This window comes from Thunnus thynnus, chromosome 14 (genome assembly GCF_963924715.1).
Source record: "Thunnus thynnus chromosome 14, fThuThy2.1, whole genome shotgun sequence".
Lineage (NCBI taxonomy): Eukaryota > Metazoa > Chordata > Actinopteri > Scombriformes > Scombridae > Thunnus > Thunnus thynnus.
In genome coordinates, this window is record NC_089530.1 from 14,037,020 (window position 1) to 14,061,741 (window position 24,722).

The 24,722-nt window shown below is 42.0% G+C and overlaps 1 protein-coding gene across 1 annotated transcript in view; it reads right to left on the reverse strand.

Moving 5' to 3' along the window:
• The window catches only part of wdfy4 (WDFY family member 4), a 39,005-nt gene extending 14,283 nt beyond the window's left edge, over positions 1-24,722 (reverse strand). Inside the window, exons 1-47 of the mRNA XM_067610016.1 lie at positions 24,422-24,722; positions 22,836-23,093; positions 21,715-21,826; positions 20,734-20,858; positions 20,320-20,448; positions 19,978-20,167; positions 19,164-19,353; positions 18,655-18,815; positions 17,250-17,482; positions 17,025-17,164; positions 16,720-16,850; positions 16,329-16,430; positions 16,015-16,205; positions 14,299-15,029; positions 14,082-14,175; positions 13,738-13,952; positions 13,526-13,620; positions 13,183-13,402; positions 12,731-12,807; positions 12,425-12,643; positions 12,041-12,219; positions 11,706-11,937; positions 11,204-11,355; positions 11,011-11,122; positions 10,729-10,919; positions 10,472-10,624; positions 10,315-10,388; positions 9,797-9,958; positions 9,599-9,693; positions 9,392-9,488; positions 9,052-9,254; positions 8,466-8,632; positions 8,259-8,378; positions 8,003-8,164; positions 7,760-7,918; positions 7,161-7,287; positions 6,895-7,046; positions 6,327-6,565; positions 6,103-6,227; positions 5,794-5,985; positions 5,598-5,707; positions 3,105-3,182; positions 2,777-2,968; positions 2,592-2,667; positions 2,285-2,499; positions 487-635; positions 260-374 (exon numbers count right to left, since the gene is read on the reverse strand). Coding sequence (XP_067466117.1) covers positions 260-374; positions 487-635; positions 2,285-2,499; positions 2,592-2,667; positions 2,777-2,968; positions 3,105-3,182; positions 5,598-5,707; positions 5,794-5,985; positions 6,103-6,227; positions 6,327-6,565; positions 6,895-7,046; positions 7,161-7,287; positions 7,760-7,918; positions 8,003-8,164; positions 8,259-8,378; positions 8,466-8,632; positions 9,052-9,254; positions 9,392-9,488; positions 9,599-9,693; positions 9,797-9,958; positions 10,315-10,388; positions 10,472-10,624; positions 10,729-10,919; positions 11,011-11,122; positions 11,204-11,355; positions 11,706-11,937; positions 12,041-12,219; positions 12,425-12,643; positions 12,731-12,807; positions 13,183-13,402; positions 13,526-13,620; positions 13,738-13,952; positions 14,082-14,175; positions 14,299-15,029; positions 16,015-16,205; positions 16,329-16,430; positions 16,720-16,850; positions 17,025-17,164; positions 17,250-17,482; positions 18,655-18,815; positions 19,164-19,353; positions 19,978-20,167; positions 20,320-20,448; positions 20,734-20,858; positions 21,715-21,826; positions 22,836-23,093; positions 24,422-24,442 — 7,662 coding nt within the window. The 5' untranslated portion in view covers positions 24,443-24,722. The remainder of the gene's footprint in view (positions 1-259; positions 375-486; positions 636-2,284; positions 2,500-2,591; positions 2,668-2,776; positions 2,969-3,104; positions 3,183-5,597; positions 5,708-5,793; positions 5,986-6,102; positions 6,228-6,326; positions 6,566-6,894; positions 7,047-7,160; positions 7,288-7,759; positions 7,919-8,002; positions 8,165-8,258; positions 8,379-8,465; positions 8,633-9,051; positions 9,255-9,391; positions 9,489-9,598; positions 9,694-9,796; positions 9,959-10,314; positions 10,389-10,471; positions 10,625-10,728; positions 10,920-11,010; positions 11,123-11,203; positions 11,356-11,705; positions 11,938-12,040; positions 12,220-12,424; positions 12,644-12,730; positions 12,808-13,182; positions 13,403-13,525; positions 13,621-13,737; positions 13,953-14,081; positions 14,176-14,298; positions 15,030-16,014; positions 16,206-16,328; positions 16,431-16,719; positions 16,851-17,024; positions 17,165-17,249; positions 17,483-18,654; positions 18,816-19,163; positions 19,354-19,977; positions 20,168-20,319; positions 20,449-20,733; positions 20,859-21,714; positions 21,827-22,835; positions 23,094-24,421) is intronic.

Sequence of the window (24,722 nt, forward strand, 5' to 3'; positions counted from 1 at the left end):
CAGATCCCCTTTAAACCCTGAGCTTAACATGCACCTTGAATGACTGTCATATCCACATACAGAAATAACAAACGGAAAACAGCTGCAAGAGCACATTAAATGCACAACAGTCTGCTGTTTGTGCTGTAAGTGAAGAGAAATTTTCATGTGTGCTCAGAGAGCAAAGGGAATGTTTTCCAACTATATCCTGCATTGACACAATCTGAATATAAGATGCTTGCTAATTTCAGGCATCAGCAGGACAATTTGGATGTCTGACCTCTAAAAGGAATCGCATGAAGCGGGCCTCCTTGATATCCTCATAGAGCCAGCGCCTACAGCTGGCTGATGGCAGCTCTTCACTCAGCATGGTGGAAATGGAGGAATCCCTCACACTGGCAGAGAAAGAAAGAGAATAACAGATGACTGATTGAGACAACTGGCCAGCTATGCTCTTTACATGCTATGTTGTAACTGCACACAACTGTAGGGCACACATAGCTGTACCTGCTGGGGTGGTGTTTCCTGCAACAAACATCTCCAGTGGGACAAAGAGTGAATCCCTCACACAAGAGCAGACTCTCCTTCCCAAACAGCAGCACCCCCTCTGTCACTCTGAGGCTGCTCACCATCACTACACACATCTTAGCCTTTACCTAAAGAGATAGAGAGAGAGGAGGAAGAAGAGAAAGAGAGATACATTAAGCCCCTTGTGAGAGGCACAATTCACATCAGCACATTTCTCTCCCGGGACATGACATGGCAGCAACACAGGCACTTCAGGCTTTACTTGATTGATCATTTTAATCACATATTTTAATCATTATTAAAAAGACACAGTTGAACACTTCATTATCAGAGCTGATTGATGAGGAGAAGAAGGCCCGGCCCCCTTTTTTCAGCAGTGTCTGTTCTCCTTCCAGCGCCAAAGTGGACCCACATGCTGCTTTCAGCGCTGGTTGTTGCTAATGCTAACTGCATTGTGATAATGTGTGGCTAATTCTATTGTCTCCCCTCATTTCACAGTGAGTGTGTGCACCTGGCTGTCTCCCTGTGTTGGCCCCTCTGCAGGCCCTCTGGGACACAGTGCCCAAAAACCATATGGGGCCCCAACATACCCGCAGGCCCCTCACAATTTATACTAATCAAATCAGACTCCCTACCCCCAGACACGGAGTCACACGCTTGGTGGTGGAGGAGGAGGAAGCCCTGCCTGGCCATTATTAGGAGAATTAATCACTGCCACGTACACAATAGGAAACCTGCTAAGTGATCAGAACCTCTTGTCTGAATGCACACATACAGACATGCTATGATGGATAATATCACTTGTCATGTGAGAGCGTTTAAGAGTCAAGGTGAGTGAGTCTCAACATGGCACAGAAATTTTACAGTGAGCTATATCATGGTCCGGTTTTATGGCGGTTTCCATCAGTGAACACAAACTGGCGTCAGGCCTACTGTCCCTAACAATGACTAGATTTCAGAAAAAAACTAGTTAAATTTATTGTTATCAAAGATTAAATACATAACAATAAACTTGTTTCCTTATCTCCTTACTGTGCTCTGGACAGATATGCATTATCAGTCTGAGGGTGATTTAGCTGATGATGGGAAGAAGGAGAGAAAAGGAGGACTTTTATTGACTGAGAGCCTAATGTCAGACCATTGATTTCTCCCCACACACATTACTGTCATAATCACACTATTGGCGCTGGAAAGCTAATTATGCGTGGGTCTCCCTTTGTGTGTTACTGTGTTTGTGTGTGTGTGTGTGTGTGTGTGTTACTCCATGTGTGTGTGTGTATGTGTGTGTGTGTGTGTGTGTTTGTGTGTGTGTGTGTGCATTTTTCAGAGCTAATGACTCTGTGCATTTGACAGGAAGCTCAGCAGGACTCACACACTGAACCACTGCAAGACAACAGGACACACTTGCACACATCACACACTTACTAAGCGGATGTAAGACAGCTTGCATCACCTCCTACTGTTTTTATTAATACTTCTGTCAGAAACATTAAAAGCCGCGGCTGGTTGCCGGAGCAATGAGAGTCCCTGTCAACATGTGCTTTGCTTTCTAACTCACTGGAAGAATGAGAAGAGCTGAGCTGGGCCTCGACATTAAAACATTACACTAATGAGGAAAGATGAAATTCTGATAGCAGCGCCGGGCTATTGGAATCCCTTAGTCTACATCAGATAATTATGATTGTGAATATTAGCAGGGTCGGAAGCAGTTGTGCTTGTGTTTAGCTATGATGTTTTTAGCCCGGCATTACCAACACGGCCTCTTGTGCTACCGTACCTCCTCTCCAGGATGCAGCTCCTGCAGGATGATACGTATGTCAGGGCAGTCCTGTGTGTGCGAGCACGGTTCTGGGGTCAAGGGATCGAGTAGACCCTCAGTGACAACGGGTGTCTCATTCAAAACGGGAAAGAAGGTCAGATGATCACAATCCTGCCCTCCCTCCTCTTCATTCTCTTTAGCCTCTGCTCCAACTTCACACAGGATCTTTGGCTCTTTTACAAAGGAAACAGAGATTTTCCCACTGAGCTACCACATTGTGGTAAAAGGAGATTTTCAAAAATCAACAGGCAACACTGTTCTTTACCTGTGTCAGCTTCTGTTCTGGTTTTGCTCTCCCCAGACATGCCAGTCCTCAAACCCAGAGACAGATTTCCTAACACCTGTTGTAACAACATATGGTACTTTTAAAGGTTAGACTGTATACTACTTGTACACTTATTGTACACTTATCCTGCTTCAGAGATTGTCCTCTAAACTGAAGTGCTATACCCGTTTGGATCGTCTCAGAGCCTTTCTGCGGATGCGTGGTCTGGTCCGATTGGGTCCTTCGGCAGCGTCTTGCACCCAGTCTCGGCTAATCAGCACCCCTGGGCCAGGGCCGAACACGGCTCTCTCCCTCAGCAGCTCCGCCTCTACATGCAGCCACTCGGCACTCACACGCTCCCACTCAGTGGCTTTTAACTGGGCCGCAGCAACAGGCCGTTATACAGGGAATAGATGAGACAGAGATACACATTATTACAGATCCAAGTTAATCCAATTTGGGCTTTTTAATAACATCTATTTCAGTATATCCTTGGAAACGTTTCTGTCAAACCTGTAACTGGTTTGTCCTCATATTCTCAAACATGCTGTAGCCTCTCTGTCGATGTGACTCCATGTAGGTCAGGAACTCCTACAAAGAAAGAAGAGTAACCTGATGGGTGCAAATGAAAAGAGCAGGCAGCGCAATCGCTCTTCCTTTAGCTCATATTGTACACACACAGCACACATCATGTTCACAGAGATTGTATATTCATAATGGTATTGTTGTTTCCTCATGCAATTACAATACATTCATGCAATTACATTGGTTCTAAATTGCATTCACTGGGCAAAATAAGCTAGTGGCTACAGTCTTACAATAACCCTGTCTGGAAATGTAATCATTTGTTGGTGTGATCTAATTAACATAAACATTAATATCACTGAGCCACACCACAGTCAAGGGCAAGGTGAGTGTGTGTGCGCCTTTATTGTGTGTGTGTGTGTGTGTGTGAGTGAGTGTGTGTGTATGTGTCGATTAAAAGAGAAAAGAAAAGAAAAAATAGAAAAACCCCAAAACAGAGCTGTGTTGACACTGCAGGATGCTCATGTTCAGCAGACACACTGGGATCATATTCTGACTGTTAACTGCTTCATTAAGCCCATCATCACAGCAGTGCTCGCTGAGAGACTAGTGAAACAACATGTGTCCATCCTCACAGCTGACCCAGGAAAGCCATTTAATTGACTGAATGAACATGCAGTAATTCTTTATATCGAGTCTTATTTACAGATGCAAATTCTGTGTTTTGCGGTATAACCCTATGAATGCCGTAATTGTTTTCAAGTACAATAAAAAGGAAACAACTACTTCTCTAATACAAGAGATGCAAAAACTTGCTATAATTCAGAATAAACCCATGCGTAAAAGTTGACAACAAACTTTGACAAGCCTTCTGGAGAGAGAAAACTGTTTCTCTAAATGACTGACTGCCTATCCAAATGAGAAGTTGTGCAGAGAAAGAAATAAAGGAGTAATTTGAGGGGAGATTATAGAAATATTACAGACAGAAAAGAGAGTAATAATGAAGTTTGCAAGCTAGAGTCGTGGTGTGACAGATAAACAGCAAGTCGGCGTCATCATCTTCTAATTTCATTCCTTCATTTGGACAAACATAAGTAATATATAGCATTAATTACCCTATTTAGCAGATAGGAACCTCATTGGCTTTTTAAATGCTGCATTAAATACATAACTCATCTCTTCCCTCTGCAATTAACATCAGAACATCACACTCATTTCCATTTTAATGACTTCCCAACAATACGCCACCTTTGATGATAAGGCAACATAATGTCAACTTCATTCTGGGCTGGCAGTGAATGTGTAATGAACTTAACGTGATCATTAGTGCTGTTAATTATCTTTCTAATATGAGGACACAGATATGATTATGGAAACTGCATTCGCTGATGAAATAAATCTTTAGAAGGATTGCACTGAAGCTTGACTGAGGACAGAGTCTGCCTATCAGTCTCTATATTCTCATTCATTACCTACAGTAGGCTTTAAAACTCTTTTTCTTGTTCAATAAAAGTAGAAATCTGAGACTCGGGGAAACTATGCTCAGTGCTCTGTTGAAATGTATTACTGTGGATCCAATGACTGAAAAGAGACTCCCCATAAGCATCTCTTATGGCTTGCCAAATAAAGGTCATGAGTTGATGATCCGGAAATTAATTAATGACTCACTTGTTTCTTCGTGAGGACGGATGGATTGTGGCTGACCATTACTGACGATTTGAATATCATTTTTTGAACACTCACTCCATGCTCCAACCTACTCAGTGGTGCAACGCACTGCAGAGAAGAAGAAGGCAAAGATCCCTCCCTCCTCTTGCCTGCCTCTCAGATGGAAAAACAATTCATCACCCTCTCTGATAGCCTGTCAAAGACTGATATGATAAAGAATAACATCAAATGAATAATGTTTTCATCAGATTGGTACCACTATAATTGCCAACCCGATTTCTGTGGGCAAGAGACGCGCATAAACAAGAACGCACGCACTTTCTGGGGTTGAGACAGACACACAGACGCGGTAATTTCATGCCTGTGTGCCTGAGTAATATGTCCCCGCTCCCTGCTCCAGATGGCTCGACGTCTTAAGCGTTGTGGGGGAACTAATGATGTGGGCCACGTGTTTCGGGGGGAAAAACAACAATAAACGCGTCTTTAACCTTCAGCAGCAAACAGTGTGTTTGTAGCTAGTGTTCCCATGGATAGGCCTAACAGATATCAATTACTATGCCCACTCAGGGGCAATCAGCTGTGATAATCCAAATCCATTTAAAGAAATAATCAAACACCCCCACAGGGCTGGGCGGCCCACAGCACAAACACAGCAGTGACTTTGGGATGATTTTTTTGGTGGTACAGCACTCTGGGATGCAGGGACACCTGGGAAAAGGTAACAACCCCACACTCTTCAAAGGGGACAACAGTCACAAGCCACCTCTATATCCTGAAAAGGACCACACATTGAGGGAATGTGCATGTATTTACCTCTACTGTTACCGTCTCTTTGCCCAGTCTGCCGAAAGCAGAGCGAACAGCACTGCTGATCATATCAAACTTCTTCTGAGGGCTGCTGGCCAGCTTCTTCTTCTGAGACTCTGAAAAGACATTTTACAAACAAAATTTCAGATATCTCCTTCTGAATGCACTGAAAGTCCAAATTATTAGTATAACAAGAGCTAACCTGTGTATTGCAGCCAGGCTTTGTGTGCTGTCTCCTCCCACAGAGGGCTGATGTCAGTCATGCTGACAGGCCCCTTCTCTGTTGTTTGGCTGGCTGAGATCTCTATCTTATATGTTTCTTCAAGCGTGTGTTGCCTCTCCGTCATGACCTTTGACCAGCAGGCCTCTGCCATGGATACTAGTTCTTTGTCATCTGAAACACACACATATTTGTTCTGAACTCTCAAGTGACCCAGTAAACCTCTATAGACTTAGTACATTGAGGAAAATGACAAGCTAAAGTGATGAAAGTAAATAAACGCTCACATACCAGCCGTCATACCTGTGGTAAAATCTGCTCCATTGGCAGAATGTTTGGTCATGGTAGGAAACAGGTGGGCCGGAACTTTCTTGTTGTGCACTTTTTGTGTCATGCATCCAAAACCTTCAGGGTAGCTTTAAAAAAAAAAGTGATTTTGTGAATTTTCAGTGAATTCTGGTTTCAACTATACAAATATGCGTGCATCTGCATGTGGGTTTCCGTTTCGCTATTACCTTCCAGATCGTATCAGTAACAGACAATGAAGAAGGCATGTAATGAAGTTCACATTTGAATTGAAAGTTGCCATGACAACATCCCAGCGTTCCTTAAGGGTTTGGAACGTCCTGATGACCCCTTCTTTTTCTTCTTGGGAATTTCGAGGTTGAGACAGGAAGTAAAGCAGGACTTTATTGGTGCATGAGTAGAGAGCTGACACCGTCTTCTCTTTCTGAGTTTGGCCTTTCTCCAGGGCCTAAAAGTATACAGCAGTGTATCTGTTATTGGTCAGTGTAAAATAACATTAAATTAAATATTTGCCATCCTGTGGTTTTAAATAAATCCAAAGCTCCTACTGGTTAAAAGACACTGTCTTCTTACTGACAATTAATTGATTTACAGATGAAAAGTTTGCAGGCTTATTCATTTGCTGCCCAGTGCAATAAAATACAATGTGAACTAAATGTGCATTATTAGTAATCCACATTTTTCAATCATCAGTTTAATTGTGAAAAATATTATTTTTTCAATTAAACATCAGTGTAAGGTGTGTATACAGTACATGTCTCTGTATGTTCATCTTACCACCACAATCTGATCTGCGAGGAAGTTGATCAAACTCTCGGAGTCTCCCAAGAATGTTCCACTGCAAAGTTTCTTCTGCAGAGTCTTACTGACCATCACCACATTCTCCATCAACGTGCCCATCTGTCCTTCAGATGTATCATTCTTGGAGTCTAAGAGAAACCAGTGACCAGTAAATCAATACTTTCAGATGAGATACTTTTATGCATGGACACTAAAGGTATGGTCAGTTTATGTTGTGAGATAACTCTACGTGGTAGTTCTACCTTGTGAGATGAGATGAGTGGTGTTTTCTTCCTCATGGCTGAGCATGCGGATGATGTCCATGATCAGCTCCAGCAGCTCTGTCTGGTAACTCTGCTTCTGCTCCAGTGTTGCACCATCTGGGGAGAACTGTATCATTTATATAGATTATTAGTTAGAAAACTTGATGCAACACTGTTTTGAAAACAACATATAGATAGACAGATAGTTTTAAATGTCGTGGCTCTTTTTTCTATCATATATTGAGGGGAAAACCTTGTCACATGTTGTCTTAAGTGTAGGTGACAGCATGTGTACATGCAGGCTGAAAACACCTCTATAGAAATCTGTAGCTCTTGGCCTATTGGTATTTTCTGTCTCCTAGTGGTAAGTGATTTTACCATCAGTACCTTGGCTCTGCCTTATTCAGTAACTGAGCAAAGAGTGGCACCTTCTGGAGAAATAAGAGTTTTGCACTATTATAATATTTTGAGGAGCCTTTTTCTGAGGGAATACATTTCAGCAAAAATGTCTATATGTGTGTATACATGTGTGTAGAAATGTGAGTGTGATCTGTAAACAACATAAATGAGTGCTTTTGTTTATATGTGTGTGCATTCACCTCCAGGAGCAGCGCCAGAGGATGTGTGTTGCTGTTGACAGAAACATTAAGAAGACTGTCCATCAGCAGAATACGAATGAAGTCGGAAACTGGCTTCCTGGCTGAAAGACTATTGGATGCGTCCTCGCCTTCACCCACTGAGCAAGGCTTATTTACACCCTGAAAAAAGTGGACAACCAGTGAATAAAGCCCAGAGAGAGTAGAATTAAGATTTCATAAATACACTAAGTGTAACACACAAACCTCAGAACCATCCGGGGGGAACACAACACCAGCGAGTGCATGGAGGAACTCTGGGGATGCCCACAGTGGGTCTCTGGGGCGGAGGTTATGGAGTAGACAAAAGAACTGCATCACACTTGCTGGGAGCTGCACTTCCCATAATGCATCGGTGTCTGGTCTCTGCTTTGTTGAGAAGACAGACAGTTACTAAGGAGAAAAACGCATTCTACATTTTCAATTTGTAAAAAATAAAGATATAAAGCTATTATATTCTTACTTGACTGATGATGACTTTGACCAATTCCAGCAGTATTGTTGCAGCCTCAACACAGAGCTCAGGAGCAGGAGAGTCTGCTTGGCTGTCAATCAGTGACTGTAGGTTGTCATCCAAATTCCCCTGTGAATGACAAAGTAAGAGCATTATGATAGGGATGATGAAGATGATAATTTTCAAAACTGATTAACAAAAAGAAAAAATACCCACCTTTTCCTCTGCAGTGTGACTGGCCTTCTTCCCCAGCAGCAGAGCAGCCAGAGCTTCATACACCTGCGGCAGGTGAGAGTGTTTCACCAGCAGTCCTTGTAGAACAGCAAAGCCTGGGCACGTGGTGCTCGGGCACTCGTACGACCAAGAATGGGCCCGAAGGTTGTCTGGTGACATGGTAAGAAACAAATGGTAACAAAATGATTTATGATGAACAGCTAAGTAATATGCTAACAGATTTTTCAATCAAATGTGAATTTCAGATGCTCAATCTGGTTAAAATCAATATGATAGCACTAAAAGGATTTGTTTCAATAATGATATTAATCATGATATGGATTATGTATGCAAAATTATGTTAAATATTAAGTGTGAACTCAAAAGGTTTTCAAGAATATTCCTAAAATTCAAATAATGTTGATTTCTAAACAGAAGTTGTCATCTTTTTAACAAGTTTAATCAATTTAGATATTGGAATTGTATATCACAATGTTAATGTCATCAAAATGTCATTCCAGTGAAAGAGGCCAAATGTAAATATTGAATTATTGCCTCGCCCTGCTGTGTGTAATTATTCAACTTGTACCCATGACAGCAGAGGGCTCTTCAAAGCCCTCTACGAGGGTTCCTGGGAGCACCCCATCTCTGAAGATGCTCTGCTGGCTGGGACTGGACAGGAAGTGTGTGAGCAGGACAAGTCCCAGTTTCAAGGTGGAAGGGTGAAGGTGGGGCTGAAGGAAGAGCAGGAACCAATCACTGCCCAAAGCATCAAATAAGGCCTTTGGCTGACTAGTGGGGAATAAGAACAACAAAAACAGACTGATTGCGTTCATGTTTCTGCCATGATATTATGGCACAAGAAGTACTGGAAAAATATGTTTTTGTTCCAGTTTTGGTCTTACTAAGCAGTAACAGATGCCACTCACTCGTTGATTAGAAGGCTGTCTGAGCTCAGTATTTCACAAAGAGCAAGTAACAGTTGGTTGCGGATCCAAATGAGGCTGGCTGGACCAGAACTCTGAGCTGCAGCGCAGAGAAGACAAGTCTGGGTTACAAGTATTGTAACAAGTTGTGTCATTCATGAGGAAACTGATGTAACTAATTAAGACATTATTATGTGCAACACGTATTACCTGTTGTTTCCTGGTAAAGATCGCTGTCAGACATGCAATGGCTTTCAGTAATGTTACTGAGAGGAGGGAGTGTGTAGACCAGGAAGAGCCCAAGTCTGACCAAATATAAGATCATATTTCAAATATAGAGCTATACCAAAAATGTAATGTGGAAATTGTGAAAACAGAAGCTGTAACTGGTGTATTTTCAGACTGTACCTGCTTATGTCCGGAGGGGTGAAGTGTGCTTTCAGGAGGCTTGTGATGACACAAGAAATGATCTTAGCCTTTTGAAAGGTCACTGCAGGATCAGAAAGCTCAAATAGCAGCTTTGGTAGCAGGCCTATACTGTGCAAGACCACAGCAATCCTGCTGTCATTGCTGAGGATACAGATAGTGAAATAGTGAGAGCATTAATATGAATCACAATCTGTTCTCACAGACAGGAAATCTAATTCAGCAATCCATGCACTCGTTCATTCAGCCTCTGTGACTGATTCTGTTGAGCATTCCCTTGACTATTCCTGTTGTACATTTCCGTGATACTGATGACAGGCTGCTGCAGATGTTGACAGAACAGCTGATAAGGTCTGTCCTCAATCCTGAACAAGAGTCTCTTTATTCCAGTACTCAGAGTGTTGCACAACTAGTTTCCATGTGAGTTAATAATAAATTAGATTAAAGCTACAGCATATTCTGTGTTTGTCTGGTCACACACTGATAACTGTGGGATTTACCTTGTTGATTTCAAGATTTCGGCAAAGTGGTTCAGAGCAGAAATTTCCAGATTATCTGATGTGTTCTGCCACACCTGAAAACATGTGATATTGAAAATGAATTAAATGATAATAAAGATGATTACCAGTATTGTTACCCGTAAAAAGGGAAGCTTACCTCCAGATCCGACAGCAGGGCCTGGAAAGCAGGTGCATTATGTAGGCAAACAGAGCCAGAGCTCAGCTCCACTGAACTCGAGAGATACAGAATCAGCTGAAAGGTTCTGTAGCTGACCACATTGCTCTTCATCTTCAGCAAGAAAGCTAGCAGCTACAAGGAGAGCAAATGGTATATAAGAAAAGATCACAACAGGAAGGTAGCAGATTCTGATGTCTGCTTATAGCTACTCCAGTGATTTTAAACATCCGACAGACCTTGTATCCATTGATGCGGTTCATTTCCTGCTGCATAGCAGGGTTAGTCTCCAGTACAGAGAGAAGAACCTTGATAGCTGCATACAGAGAGCTATCATCTGGTGCCATTGCAACTAGACTGATAACAACTGTAGGCCCACCAACATACAGGAAACCATTGGCAGCACTGCTGGGGGTAAATGTACGCACACCTAGAAGGGAAAGACTATGAGCTTAACAATTGTGCTTGCAGGAATAAACTTAAGTGCATATAAAGTTTCTTTTAAAGAATACTATATTCACCAAAATGTCCCACCAGGGCTGCTCCTATTGTGCGAGCTGTTCCACTCAGGTGCTGGCTGATGTTTCGAGCTAGGAACACGGGGGTGGAGTGATCTCGAGATGTTATCCCCATCTGTAAATGAGTTACAATGACTGCTACAATGTACCTAAATAACAAACATATACTGTAGGTTCAATACAGGTCAGACCGTACCTCTTTAGCAATTAGTCTACAGTCCACTTCATTGTAATCCTCTCTGATCTGCGCGACAGTTGTTAATGTAGAAATTGCTGGATTGATGCCAAATGAGATCCTCTCCTCAAGAACCAGCCTGAGAGGGAGAGACTCAGCATCTGGATCATGGCCTGGAGAGAGGTGAGACAACACAGGTAAGGTTAAGTAGAGCTGCCTTTCACAAGCCATTCTGCAAGAGTAAGATTGAGCATTAATAGACTGGAGCCACAGAATGTGTCACCATAATCATCAAAATATAAGGTGTGACTCAATCAGAGCACATAATTTCCTCCAGGCTATAACATGGTGCATTAAAAACACAATAAACAGACTAATAAAAACTACAGTCATAAAGACTCAATCTAGTATCACATATTACTCATAAACCGCAATAAAACACATTTACAGACTCATCCAGGATGATTTACCGGACGTACTATAGAAATCCTGTGCAGGTCTTACACAAGATCTAATGACTTGCCTGTGTTGCGCAGAGCCAGGAAGTTTCCCAGGTAGGCGGTGCCTTGTGTGTATATGACACTAACAGCCTCAGGGCTCAAAGCCTCTTCAAACAAGTAAGAAGGACCGACACGCCACACAAGAGCAGCATGCTCCTTCCAGAGAGCTGGTGTACCTATCAGTCCGTACACATCAATCACAGCTGTGGGGTCCATGGAGACATACTGGCCGGGGAATGGCTGAATATACTTCATCTGACAGAAAACGTGGAGATATGAGATGTTATTTTGTTGCATTTACACTCACTCAGAGATTTTAGAGTTAAATTATCAGCTCCTCTGTCTCCTCTTGTCATACCTTTCCTGTCCCCACTGCCTTTCCATTGAAGTAGGCTGAGGTCAGACAGCTCTTCTTTACATCTTTGGCCATAACCACAGTCAGATGGTGCCACTGACCGGGGACCAGCATGCTGGAGCAACGGAACCTCAGTGAGGTGGGCAAAGAAGTAGGGGTGGATGCCTCTGGCTCCATCATATCTGTTAAACAAATGAGAAGAAAGACTAGTAAAAACTGATGACATAACATGGCCCATTTTAAACGAAACTGATAAGAAATAGCTGACAGTTGTGAAAGCTAGATAGAATGCTAGAAAGCTAAAGAGATTCCTTTCATTCCTTGTTAATCAATATGTTATGTAAAGTTCACTGAGGGCAAACCTTGATTAAATCTTATCACACTTACCCAGGTATGTAAATGCTTCCTCCTCTGTGGAGATGACCAGACAGCCATCATAGGCAGAGAAGGAGAGAGACAGACAGATGTACTGTTGCTCAGTTCGGGACATGTGGCGAATCACTGACAGTAATCGGATTGGGTGGGAATCACAGGCTGAACTAAACCTGTTGATCTGGAACCAGCAGGAAAAAGTGAGACCAGCTGTAGGAGGAAAACCTCGGCAGTCTAAAAAATGAAAGGGAGATGATTAGACCATTTATTTTGAATTATTTACAAATATGCAAGTATTCAACATGTAGACTAATCTCTCACCTCCTCCTATTCCACCTGTTGAGATTGAATCAGCTGTTACGCCTTTCACTGTGGCCAGAGAAGGCAGGAAAAGGCATCTGCAAAGAATATTGCCACATGCCAAACAATAAGTGAATAAATGATGTTGACTGCTGAATGACATTTTTCTTAACATCATAGTGATTTACTCACAAGCTAAATCCCAATCCAGTAATTTCTTTTCAACATACTTCTTGTGCATGCACATTTTGTGATACATCCTATATGGAATTTTGATCTTCATGACTTAATATATTCTTAATAACCTGCCTTTTCTCTATTACTTGCAAGCAATTTGTTTATTTAGCTTGTTTCTTTAGCTCAACTTTAGCACAACTTAGCTCTAACAACCTAAGGAATGACTGAATAGTCTTCTAGTCAAATCTATTTGATACTGCATGACTGCCATGAAAACCGGTAAAACAATGACTTACCCATATCCACTCTCACTCATGTCAAACTCTACGAAGGCAGGTGAGGAAGAGACTTTGTGTGGTCTGAAAGTGCGCGGTGATGTCATGGACACCAGACTGATGATCTGGTGGATGGGGATTGTTGAACCAACAGAGGGTTCACTAGACTTTAAAAGGCTGAAGGTCCGCTTCAGTGTCTTTACTGAAGACCCTGATGAGGTGTCTGCCTCTGTACTGTGACCTGGTGGAAACAACAGAAACAAAATCTGGTGTGTGGCTGACTTCATGTCTGTGTTTGTATTATATCTAACATTCAAAAGTAGTAATAAAAGAACAAGATAGTTTTCACAATTCAAATATTTACCATTTGCTTTGACTACTGGGGCACACTCTACTTGTGATGACATGGATGCTTTGTCTGCCAAACACATAAGAGGGTCTCCTAAACACAGGAACTTTCTGAGGAGGAAAAGTAGCAAACACATATCAGACACAGTATCTTGCGTGTACAAATATGGAGACTAAACTTAAAAAGCACAAAATCCATCTGAACCTCAGAGACTGAGCATATCTGACCTGAAGTCTGAATGTGTAATTGCCTGAGAGGAGAGCTTCTCCAGGATACGTGTAACAGGTAGATGTAACGGGTGCTTTGGAGACAGCAACATGCTCTGACAGTGAGTCAGGAGTGTGGAGACCAGCCCCCCCTCACACATAATCTGCCGGTTTTGCTCAGATTTGACCACGGCCTGAATGTGGTATGCCAGCGAGAACTGGACCTCCATAGAGAGCTGAAAAAGAAGGAGAGGAGCTGAGTTGGAACTAAGCAGAGTACGTAGAAATTTGTCTCATACCGGGGGCTTATCTTGTATGAAATCATATGCAACATTAAGGAATGAAACATGTTCTTAAAAATGTACCTGTGGATCCTCGGGAGTAAACACTGATGGAAGGAGAGTCATGATGACTCGAATTGCTCCTGGATGAAGAATAACATGTTCGCAGGTAAACCTACTGTAAACCAAGCAAAGAAAAACACATGTTGATACTTATGAGATTGCATATAGACCCAACTCATAACTACAATTTAGACTTGTATATGAATTCATCTCATTGGAATATGACAGAGCTATCCACCTGTGCTGAGACTCTGAGCAGACTGTGGAAATGCTTGGTGCTGGGTTTCGAGATCTTCCCTGTGTATCCTCCACGGATTGCGGGCTTGATGCCAAGTGGACAGGAGGGGATCCTGAAAACACCCCTTCATGTGCTGCTGATCCATTTAGTTTCTCTTTATCTCCGTCACACCCCTCCTCAGCTTCTAGTCCAAAGTTTAACTCCTGAGGAGAGTAGGTCCCTGTGGCAAACTGGTCAAGATAGGAAAGCAGCCTTATACATGTCCGAAGAGTAACAGGCAGATTAGACTGCAGTTTGGTGGAGGTAGTGGAGGGATCTACAGGGGCCTCTGCTAACTCAACAAACTGATGAAAGCTTTTTCCTGGAGACTGGCTGTCCTCTGCAGTCTTGGGAAAGCATCCCTCCTCTCCATCCCACCTCCCATTCTGTGGGCCGTCAGTGTGGAAGCAGCCCAGCTGCAGTAGAGCCTCCGCCAGCCTTTCATAAAAGCCGCCAGTCTGAAAATGGTGTGCATTTACTGTGTGAAGATGCACAGCTAAGGCCAGGATGTGGAGAGTGAGAAGGAGGAGGTCCAGCAAGTGTTGATGTCCAAGGGACCTCCATACTTCTCCCTGGGGAGGGTCAGACAGCGCTCCTTCCATGTCGATCACCAGAGATATCAGTCCAGTGAAGCCCCCTGCTCGTCTGAAAGCATCCCAGCTATTAGGACTCTCCAGCACCTTCAGCACAGACTGACACACAAAGGAGAGCAATCAGACATATGTGTCATTTGAAAAGAGGAGGGCTGTGAACATGTGAAATCATCAAGACACAGTAAAGCCTAACTCTGTCTTTTATACATAACAATTAACCTCAGAGAATACATTCTGATAGACGCAAAGCTTTCCTCACACTCTCAGCTTTTAAAATGATCTCTCTAGTCAATTAAAACAATGTAATGAAAAATAGATGAAACATATAGATATATCATAAATTATTTCGGGTAACCAGTTTTTGGAGGTGAACAAAATCACATTAGCTTTATTCAATTTAAAGAGCTAATCCATCAGATAGGTAATGTGTGAGGCAGAACGCAGAGGGAAATGTGATTAACTGAAACTGGAGTAATCACAATGGCTCTCAACACTTGCCAACCCAGGTCGTACCCAATCTGATTGCCACCTGCTTTAACCATGTTAGTGCAAAGCACACACACACACACACACACACACACACACACACAGGCTTCTGCATGCGTGCACAAACAAGCACCAACGCACACACACGCAGGCTCACACACGTTGAATACACACAATATCTGCAAGTAAGTGCTCTTCTCACTGCCATCTATAAAAACGGACACATACAGTAGGTGTGTAACTTAGTTAGGCTTAATCAGATCTCTGTCCCATTCACTGATCTGATAGAGGTGGTAATCTTCAGAGTGCCACAGCACAATGCTGCTGGCCTAATCAAATCGGTCCAGAGTTAACAGCTAAACCTGTTTTAGCAAATCAATCTGCATTTGTCGATAATGTAATCAGGGTCCCACGTGCTAAGAAAATAAATTCACTAGCTTATTATGTTTTAAGTGCATTACAATTTGTTATGATTTGATGTAGAGTGGAGACTACATACACTGTTCAGCTGAGATCATGGCCTATCTGAGTGTTCCCGGATGTGTGTGTGCTGTTGTCTGGGACTGAATGTGTGTGGGTGTATGTAACATGTGAGTACCTGCAGAAGGTCCCGCTTTAACCCAAGTTCCTGTTGTGTAGAGGAGCAGAGGGCTCCTATGGCTGTACTCATGAACTCCTCAGCGTTAATCTCAGCTAGCTGCTCCAAGATGCTCAGAGTGGGACCTCGGTATTGATCTTCATCCAAGAAGATCTTTATGTAGGGAACCATACCAAGGTCTCGCACTGAAACTGGAGCACACATGTAACAGTTTATAGCTTTAACAGAAATAAAAGAAACAAACAAATGGTCGCAGAGGGTGAAAGGAATTCAATAAAAAACTGAAGGACATGTGGAGAAGTGAGTGTGTATACCTGTGTTTTTGATCGAACGCAGAGTAAGGGTTGACACAACTTGAAGCATGCAGGTGGTGAGCAGTCTCTCACTGTCCTCCACACATGGCAGTTGCTGTGGATCTAAAGAGCACAAGAACTTCAGTAAATATATAAGATAAGAAGAAGTTTCACATGTGAAATTTGGCTGCTGAGCTACACTTGCAGGCCAAGGTCAAAAGTCCACATCATATTTATTTCAAAATGACTCATTTTAAATGAAGAAGTACTAAATCATGACTGGGTGTGTTGCTCAATTCCAAGTTCATTGAAATGCTTGTGTTATTTCAAACAATCACTCTATGCATACTCTCAGCTGTTTTGCAATCATGATTACATCAGAGGTGGAACCACATAACACCTTGGTTCATACTTAATTGAGGGGCAGAGACAACTCCAGCCTTCCTGAGGATCTTAGCTCTCCTACGAAGTTCCCCAAGCAGCAGCTCCAGCAGACCCAAGTCACTCAGCACCTCCGCTAGCATACCACTGTGCACTGTCATCCTACAGAACAGAGGAGAAACATCTTATTCAGCCTAGAACAAAGAAACAATAGCTAGAAACAAAGCAGCTCTTTTCCATCAAAAAAAAAGAAATATACTGTATCTATACAAGAAACACTGTGTTACCGTCTTCTGAACAATTCTGAGTATTATAGTAACAACTACTTCTGCTCACCTGTGAAAACTTTTGAGAGTCACCACTGCAAACTCTATGCCCACCACCCCTCCAGACAGTGTCCCAGCCCAGCTTTGCTTCAGCACACTAAGCACACCCCGCAAGGTCTCATGGGGAATGTAGTTCAGCTTGAATATTACCTGTAGGAAACCCAGCATTTAATCAGACATAAAAATTATAGCAAAAAAAAAAGTATGCACTGGGACATGACATCAGAAGCCGTACCATCTCCAGCATTGAAAAGAACAGTTTATGGACAGGTGCTGGTTTACGCCACACACAGACAGCCAGCTGTGCCATCGACTGGACAGTCCACTCCAAGAGGAAGAAATTGGCTGGGTCCCTCTCCCATATCGTCTGTAGGGTTCGAAGGACCTGGCAGCACAGCAGAGAATCCTGGGAATGCAACAAGGAGGTCTGCAGCAGATAGTAAGCAGGCAGGTTCTTTACTGCCAAACCTGGAGACAAAGGTAGATTAAGAGATGAAGAATTGAAAAAGTGTCAGTACACTTAACTTGTCAAAACATGTTTTAATGCTTTACAACTGGTTATATTGAATAGTTTGCATGTTAGCTTTTTGAATTAGGAGAGAATGTATTCTTGTGGTAGTCTATGACATACAGTACTGCAAACCAAGATCAGCCTGAGGTCAATTTAGCCAAAAGATGTTTTGAATTTTAAAAGTTCAATTTATCAGATTTTGCTCTAGCAAGGTGTGACAGTCAGTTTCATAGAGAAATGAAAACCAATAAATTACAAACAACCTTTAACACTGAGCGCATGCTGAATTCCATAAGCCAATTGAGTTACAGATACATAGATAGATTGAAAACAAACAACATAACATGTATGAAGGTGAAAGAAATGTAGCATAATCTGCTTTGATATGAGTTTGTTTGCTGCATTGTCAAAATATTTAGAGAAGGTCTTAGATTTGGAAGCCAAAACACACTTGTGTTTGTTGTAAATAAATATATACCTGGTTAGTAATAGGATTCATTTGCAAGCTTAATCAAAATTGCATCAGAACCAAATAAGATCAGCACAAAACAGTCCCTGGTCCCTCTGCTGGAAAGAGATCTACTCCTTGATGTGATAGATGGCTGCTGAGTGTGTGTGTCAGTGTGTATGTTTGGATGGGTATGTGTGTGTTTATTATGGACACTCTATTTATGAGTGTTGGATGGAGGTGTGTGTGCATCTATGATAGATGGCTGGTTGCTGTAGGCCAGTGGTGAATGGATGTGGGGCACCCTAACAGAGTTAGAGGAGAAGCCTCCACTTCATCATCCCAGACATAATCACCTCAGCTTCCTGTTAAACTGAGGGGCGGTGTGCACCGCAGTGGGGTAGAGGTGGGGGTGTGTGGGAACTCTGTGAAAGGGGGTGGTGCAGCTTGGGTGGGTTATATGAGGGCAAAAGTGCAAAGGAGGGATGAATTGTGTGGTCATTCGGGGGCTCCATTCCCTCTAAGCCAATCTTTGCTGATGCAAGTGATAATAACAGCATGGTGTGGAGTGAACACTTGGAGGAGGTCGTTTAGTGTCTATCCTCATGGACCAATCAGCTATAAGACAAAATTCAAACAGTGTGACCAGAGAACAATGACACAGGAGTTAAGGTGACCTACCTTTGGTCAGCGGCGGATCAAACTTAAAGCCTGGAGGTTGGGGGTTGCTGACACAAAGAGCCACTTTCAGCTCCGTTTTTCCAAGCAGGGTGAACGACGCAATGAGAGCCAGCAGCTCCTCCACTGGCTGGAACTGTTCCACAGACACACCTTCCTCACAGCTTATTACGGTATAATGATCAGAGACAAAAAAAAAGTAAAGTTGAAAGAACAGCAGAGAGAAGTAAAGAACTCTCTGTACTGAGTGGACAAACCACATAAATATGAATCATTACGTGCTTTGTGTTTGATGTTATTTTTACACGAGGAAATTCCCCTCCATTTCTTAGAATGCCTATTTCCTTTTGGCTTAGAAAGAGACCAAAGAGACAAAAATCTAATTCTTTTGATGCCTTTTAATTTCCTTAAATAAGTTTGCTCTCTCTTTTTTTGACTGAGTCTCATTCACTTCTAATTCTACAATCTCATAGTCGTTCCATTATTTCTCTGTTCATGTCCTTTTAACTCACCGTTTGAGAATGTTCTCAAGGGCCTTGTAGCCATTGTTGGTGTCAAACTCGAGGAAGAGGGTCGGACTGAGGGGATATGTGTCTCTAATGAAGCTAAAAACAGCCACAGCCACCTCAGCCAGTAGCGGTCCAGAGACATCAGCACTGATGTGCAACAGGTTCTGGATGCAGATACGAACACAGTTCTTGCCTAAAAGAGGAAGATATATGCAGTGCATCACAACAATAGTCTGAACATCAAATGACACCAACGCAAGAAATAATAATAATTATCACCACAAACAACAGAGTGACGTTTTGAGCATGCTACCCTTTATCAAACCATCTTTTAGAGATATGTAGCATAATGTAATCATTAACTGCTAGCTAATTTCTCCCAGCCTTAACAAAATTTATGATCAATTTTTATGAGATCTATACAGTCATATGAGCAAATTAACATGATGGAATACTGGTAATTTCTTGATGTCCAAGGCAAGTCTAAATAAACATATGTGTGTAACAGAACATTTGAGTTAATTATCTGCGCTGATTGAGGCATCATGTGAAACATACTTGCAGTATGTTTCTCTGTTAAGAGGTCATGTGTGTCTGTATAATCAACTCATTACTGGAATAAAAATATCTGTCTGCACAAATAACTTTCCCTAATAAAATCAAATTATTCACTCTCTGTGAAGCCTGATTTATGATGCTTTTAATACTTTTCCATGTGTGTTCAGTCTCTCTGGTGGAATTGATAGAATTGGGTCTAATATAACTGGAGGCAACTAACAGAAATGTTATTTATCACAATAGTTTTGAGGGACCTCACCAAGCAAGCTCGGGACAGTATTGCTTGTCGCTGCAGCAGAAACTGCCTTGAGGACACGGGAGGCCTGATGCCTCCAGGGGGCGCTGGTCTGGTCCCATAGTGATGTGAGTCCAATGATCAAGCACTGCAGTTCCTGAGTCTCTACCAGCCTCTCCACATTGACTGGCTGCCTACAAAGCTGGAGGAGAACCTAAAAAAGGGCAGAGGGAAAGATGGGTGAGATGCAGAAGAGACTAAAGGGAAATAATGTAGAGCTCGAACAATCAGAAGGAAAAATACAATTACATCACAGAAATGAAACAAAGGTTATTTCCTCAAAGGGAGAAGTCGGTTATTATTCACCTGCGTTAGCGGCTCCTGAAATGTCTCTTCTATGGTCATGTTCTCCTTTTTAGCTGGAATGCACACCAGCAGGTACAAACATTTCACTAGAGCAGCCGGGAGTCCTGGGTTTATACAGGACAATATATCCTTTAAACAAAACAAAAAAATGTTAATCAAATTTTAATGGATTATCTTGGAAAAACAGACACCAAAAACCTATATTGTTCTAGTTTTGTGAAGATATATGTGGCAATTGTTAATATGATGAATATAATGTAAAGTTGTCTAGCTTCTAATGTGGGTCAGTGACTTGACATAATCAGTTTAATTTCCACTTAAATGAATGTGACTCCCATACGATGCAAAAAAACAGACTGACAACATAAGGGTATAGAGAAACAACTTTTAAACTAACTGTTAACCGTCACTCACTGAGCTGTCAGTTGTCAGCAGCAACAGAGACTTTAACAGCAGCCATCCTGGACTATCTCCCGCCTCACAGTTTGTCTCTTCATCCTGCCTCTGGAAGAACCGCACCACCTCATCACGAGCCCCCTCTGAAAACACAAAAGATTCTTCAACGTGTGCTGAACCGTGACCCCAGAGGACTAAAGATCATGACTTTAAACTGAGTCAAACAAATAAAAAAAAGACTGCTACAGTACATACTGCAGCTTGTTCTCTTCACAGTCTCTTGTCACACAAATCATTATAATCAAAATCTAAGTTTCACTGTACAGGTTTTCAGTTAGAAAACAAAATGCATATCAGAAGTTTTCTCATAAATGTTCCGTTTCTATCTCCAGGGACAACATTTGCATTGTGTTTCTGCTTTAGCAGGTTTAAGTTTTTAGTGCTACACAAGAGTTCCTGGTTAAGTATTTTAATACACAGTGGCGTGCACCTATAAAAATACAAGTTGAGACAGAAACATGACTCTTTTTTGGGTTATCGACTGACAGATAATAATAGCTTCTTGCAAGTGCCTTATAAAAAGTAAAACTCATATCAGAGCTGCAACAAAAAAAAATGAGAGTATTCACTTCCTTAAAAACAGAAATGTTTCTCCCCTCAGAAAATCTAATGGCCACAAAACAACCACAGACAGAGTGACAGGGGGGAAGATGGGGGAGATATAGAGACAGAAAACTGACAGATAAAGCAGAGAAAGCATCTAAACTTCAAAAAAGGAACTACACATTTTTTTGTCTGATTTTGCGAACACACTGCATGTGCTTTGGCTTTTCACTTTCAGTAACATGAGTGACATTTACAATATGAAAAATATACTGGCCTACTGGAAAAGACCGCTGCACACAGAAAAAGCAGAAGTGGATAGAAGAGACAGAAAACCCTGATACCTCAAGATAACTGAGCTGGACTGTATTTGCTGATATGATGGGTTGTTAGTACCTGCAGGCCTTTCTGCCAGTCTGTTGTGGATGTTATGGATGACAGTGTCAGCCGTGAGAGCCGCAAGCCCCTTTACGTCCAACTCATCCAGTTTGCCACCATCCTCACAGACCTGCCATCAGAGAGGAGAGAGTCCGTCACACAAATACAGAAAGTTATCATTCTCATCACACACAATTAATAGCATAAAATGACATTTTGTGCTCACTGGGTTGTACTTTACCACCTACTGTATGTTCTCATCTGTCAAAATGCTCTGAAAGTTTCAGGTCTACTACATTTGGTGCATTAGGAGAGGCAGCGAAAAAATGTATTATAGCTGGATCTCAACTGGCTTTGGCTAATGCACTACACTATAAATAATAGAAGCCAGTTCATGCTATATGCTCTTTTCAGTTCCATAAGAGGATATCGCATTTCACTGAGTTTGCTGTTGTTAAGTGAGGCCCTACGTTCTGGTCAAATCTCTGGTCATGAGGCTTACACATACACACACACACACACACACACACACACACACACACACACACACACACACACACACACACACAGCCGCGCACAAACCAAAGAGTGATTACGTCTGTAGCTATAAGCCTGATCAATGGTGTTATGCACACACACACACAGACAGATCAGTGACGGAGTTTACACTGAGTGTGTGCACGGGTAAAAAAAAATATGTGAGGTTTCTTCACAACTGTGACGCAATTCAGGCACGGTGAAGAAGAAATTCCTCCTTTTCCAATTAATCAAAGCGGGGCCTGAGGTTGTGGATCTGTAGCGCTTTTGTATTTCATGTTACAGTTCAGTAAACTGTTTGGATTTACTGGAAGACCACATAAACATTCGATTAAGGGACAGTGATGGGATCAGCTGAGGGCAAAACATCTGACTGCCGCCTCATGTTGTTTCCATTGTCCATTCATACAGTTTTGGAGGCCACAGTATCCTCAGGCATCCTTTGAACCTTTTTAAGGTTTGAACTCTGGCTTTACTTGAAATTTTCCTGCCACGATCCATTAATGATTCTCTGCTTGATTTTATTTATTTGTTTGATTTGTTTAATTCACTTGTACTGCAAAATATAACTCTAAAAATGATGAAGTCCCAGTGGTTCATACCTGTATGTAGAGAGGCAGGACTTTGACTAGATGCTCCTCTCTCTGCTCTAAAGGAACATGGTCTGTTCTGTGGTCAGGGTTTGAGTATGTGTGAATTCCCAGCTCCTTTAGTTGTTCTCTGAGCACTTGTGGGGGCTGAGGGTCTTTACAAGAGCCCTCCACTTTCTTCGCCTTGAACTCCACAGAGACAGACAACTCCCCTGAAGCACTCAGCTCCCCGGTTTCTTTATTGATCCTCTCCCCTTTAGTAGTCTGGTCCTGGACGGAAAAAAAGAGAAACAAAAGTGACAAATCCACAGCCTGTACTGTCTTTTTTTAGATATCCTGAGCTTACATAATCTCTACAATATCCTTCATCATATTTTCTTGGCCTGAATCAATTCCTCGGATAAATTTGTACCAAACCAAGCCTACCCACTGTGCACATTGTCTGCATTGAGAAATCACCAGCCAGAAGAACAGACCACTGTCAGACATGACTGGTTTACTGGTTTACTAGTTCATCAAACTAGTTATCAACCTCTGTGGGATCAGCATAGTGTAATTGATGCCCAATTATGAATAATTAGGAGCATATCACGCCAGCAAATGTCATTTTTGAAAATTCAGACCCCATGTTTTCAAACTTCAAATCCGCCACCCCCGGGCTAGATTTACCAAATTGTTTTATACCATGTGGTGATATTCTCATCGTATTTAGTCACTAAACAGTGATTGTGCAAGTTGTGAATATCTGATCTCAAAACATTGACAATATGGCCCTTTATATGGTCCACACATGCAAAAGATGGAAAATCAGGAGCTTTTGTCCTTACAAAAATTAAAGACATGTGACACTGATAAAACCCCTTGGATGTTCTGCCCCTTTCAGTATTGCTCCTAATATTCTCAAAGCTATTGATAAAGTGAAATAATTCCTCTACAGTTTGAAGTCCCAAGCACATGAGGCTGTTAATATAATTGATATAAGTGTTACACTTCTCTATCACACTACACAAGTGTAGGAAAGTTCTGACTTCCAAGCAGACATATTACTGTATGACTGAGGTTTGACTAGAGCATTGGTTCCTCATTACCGGGGTATTATTTTGGGCACTTTCTGTTTATAGACACGCACTCGTGATGAACAATGAGGAAAATTGGTAGAGACAGACTGCTAAACTGATAAGCCAGAGCCAGTAGAATCACTTATGATGGTAAGTAAAGGGAGAGGCGGCTCACATTCCATAGAAATTCATTAATACTTTGATGCTTCCTCATGTGAGAACCTTCTGTTTCTGAGTGTATGAGAGAGACTAACAATATAGACATTCTTTGTGTGTCAAGATTGTTGTGCTGTGTAAGTATATTGAGGGCCACTAAACCGGAGTAAAATTCCTTGTATGCGTAAACATACTTGACCAATAAAGATGATTCTGATTCTGACAATGAAAGCACAAGCATCCAAATTCACTTCTTCCTTATGAAATGAAAAAGTGACACGTTGTATGTCACAGCAAAAAAATGCATACGTGATCTGAAGTACAATATGCTTTTCAAAAGGAATATCATGCATGTAACAAACAGCTTAGTCCTAATGTTATTACCTGTACTTGTGTGAGAGCCATCTGGGAGTTTCCAGGCTCTAAGAGGACGCTGTCCGCTGTGCTGTGTTATTCCAACGGAGTGAATGGTCTATCTCTGTCCATGTCAGGAGGAAAGACAAGCAGAGACCTGCTATGACATGACAAGCACCTACTGTGCAGACCCTTTCTGTAAAACTACCCGCCCCTTACTAATCTGCACCAAGCACACTGAACTTTGAGCAAGCAGAGCAACTCGCATTAGCTTTCCTGGGTCATGTGCCTTCCTACTTCTTTACAGAAGCAGAAGTGAAAAACTGCTGTT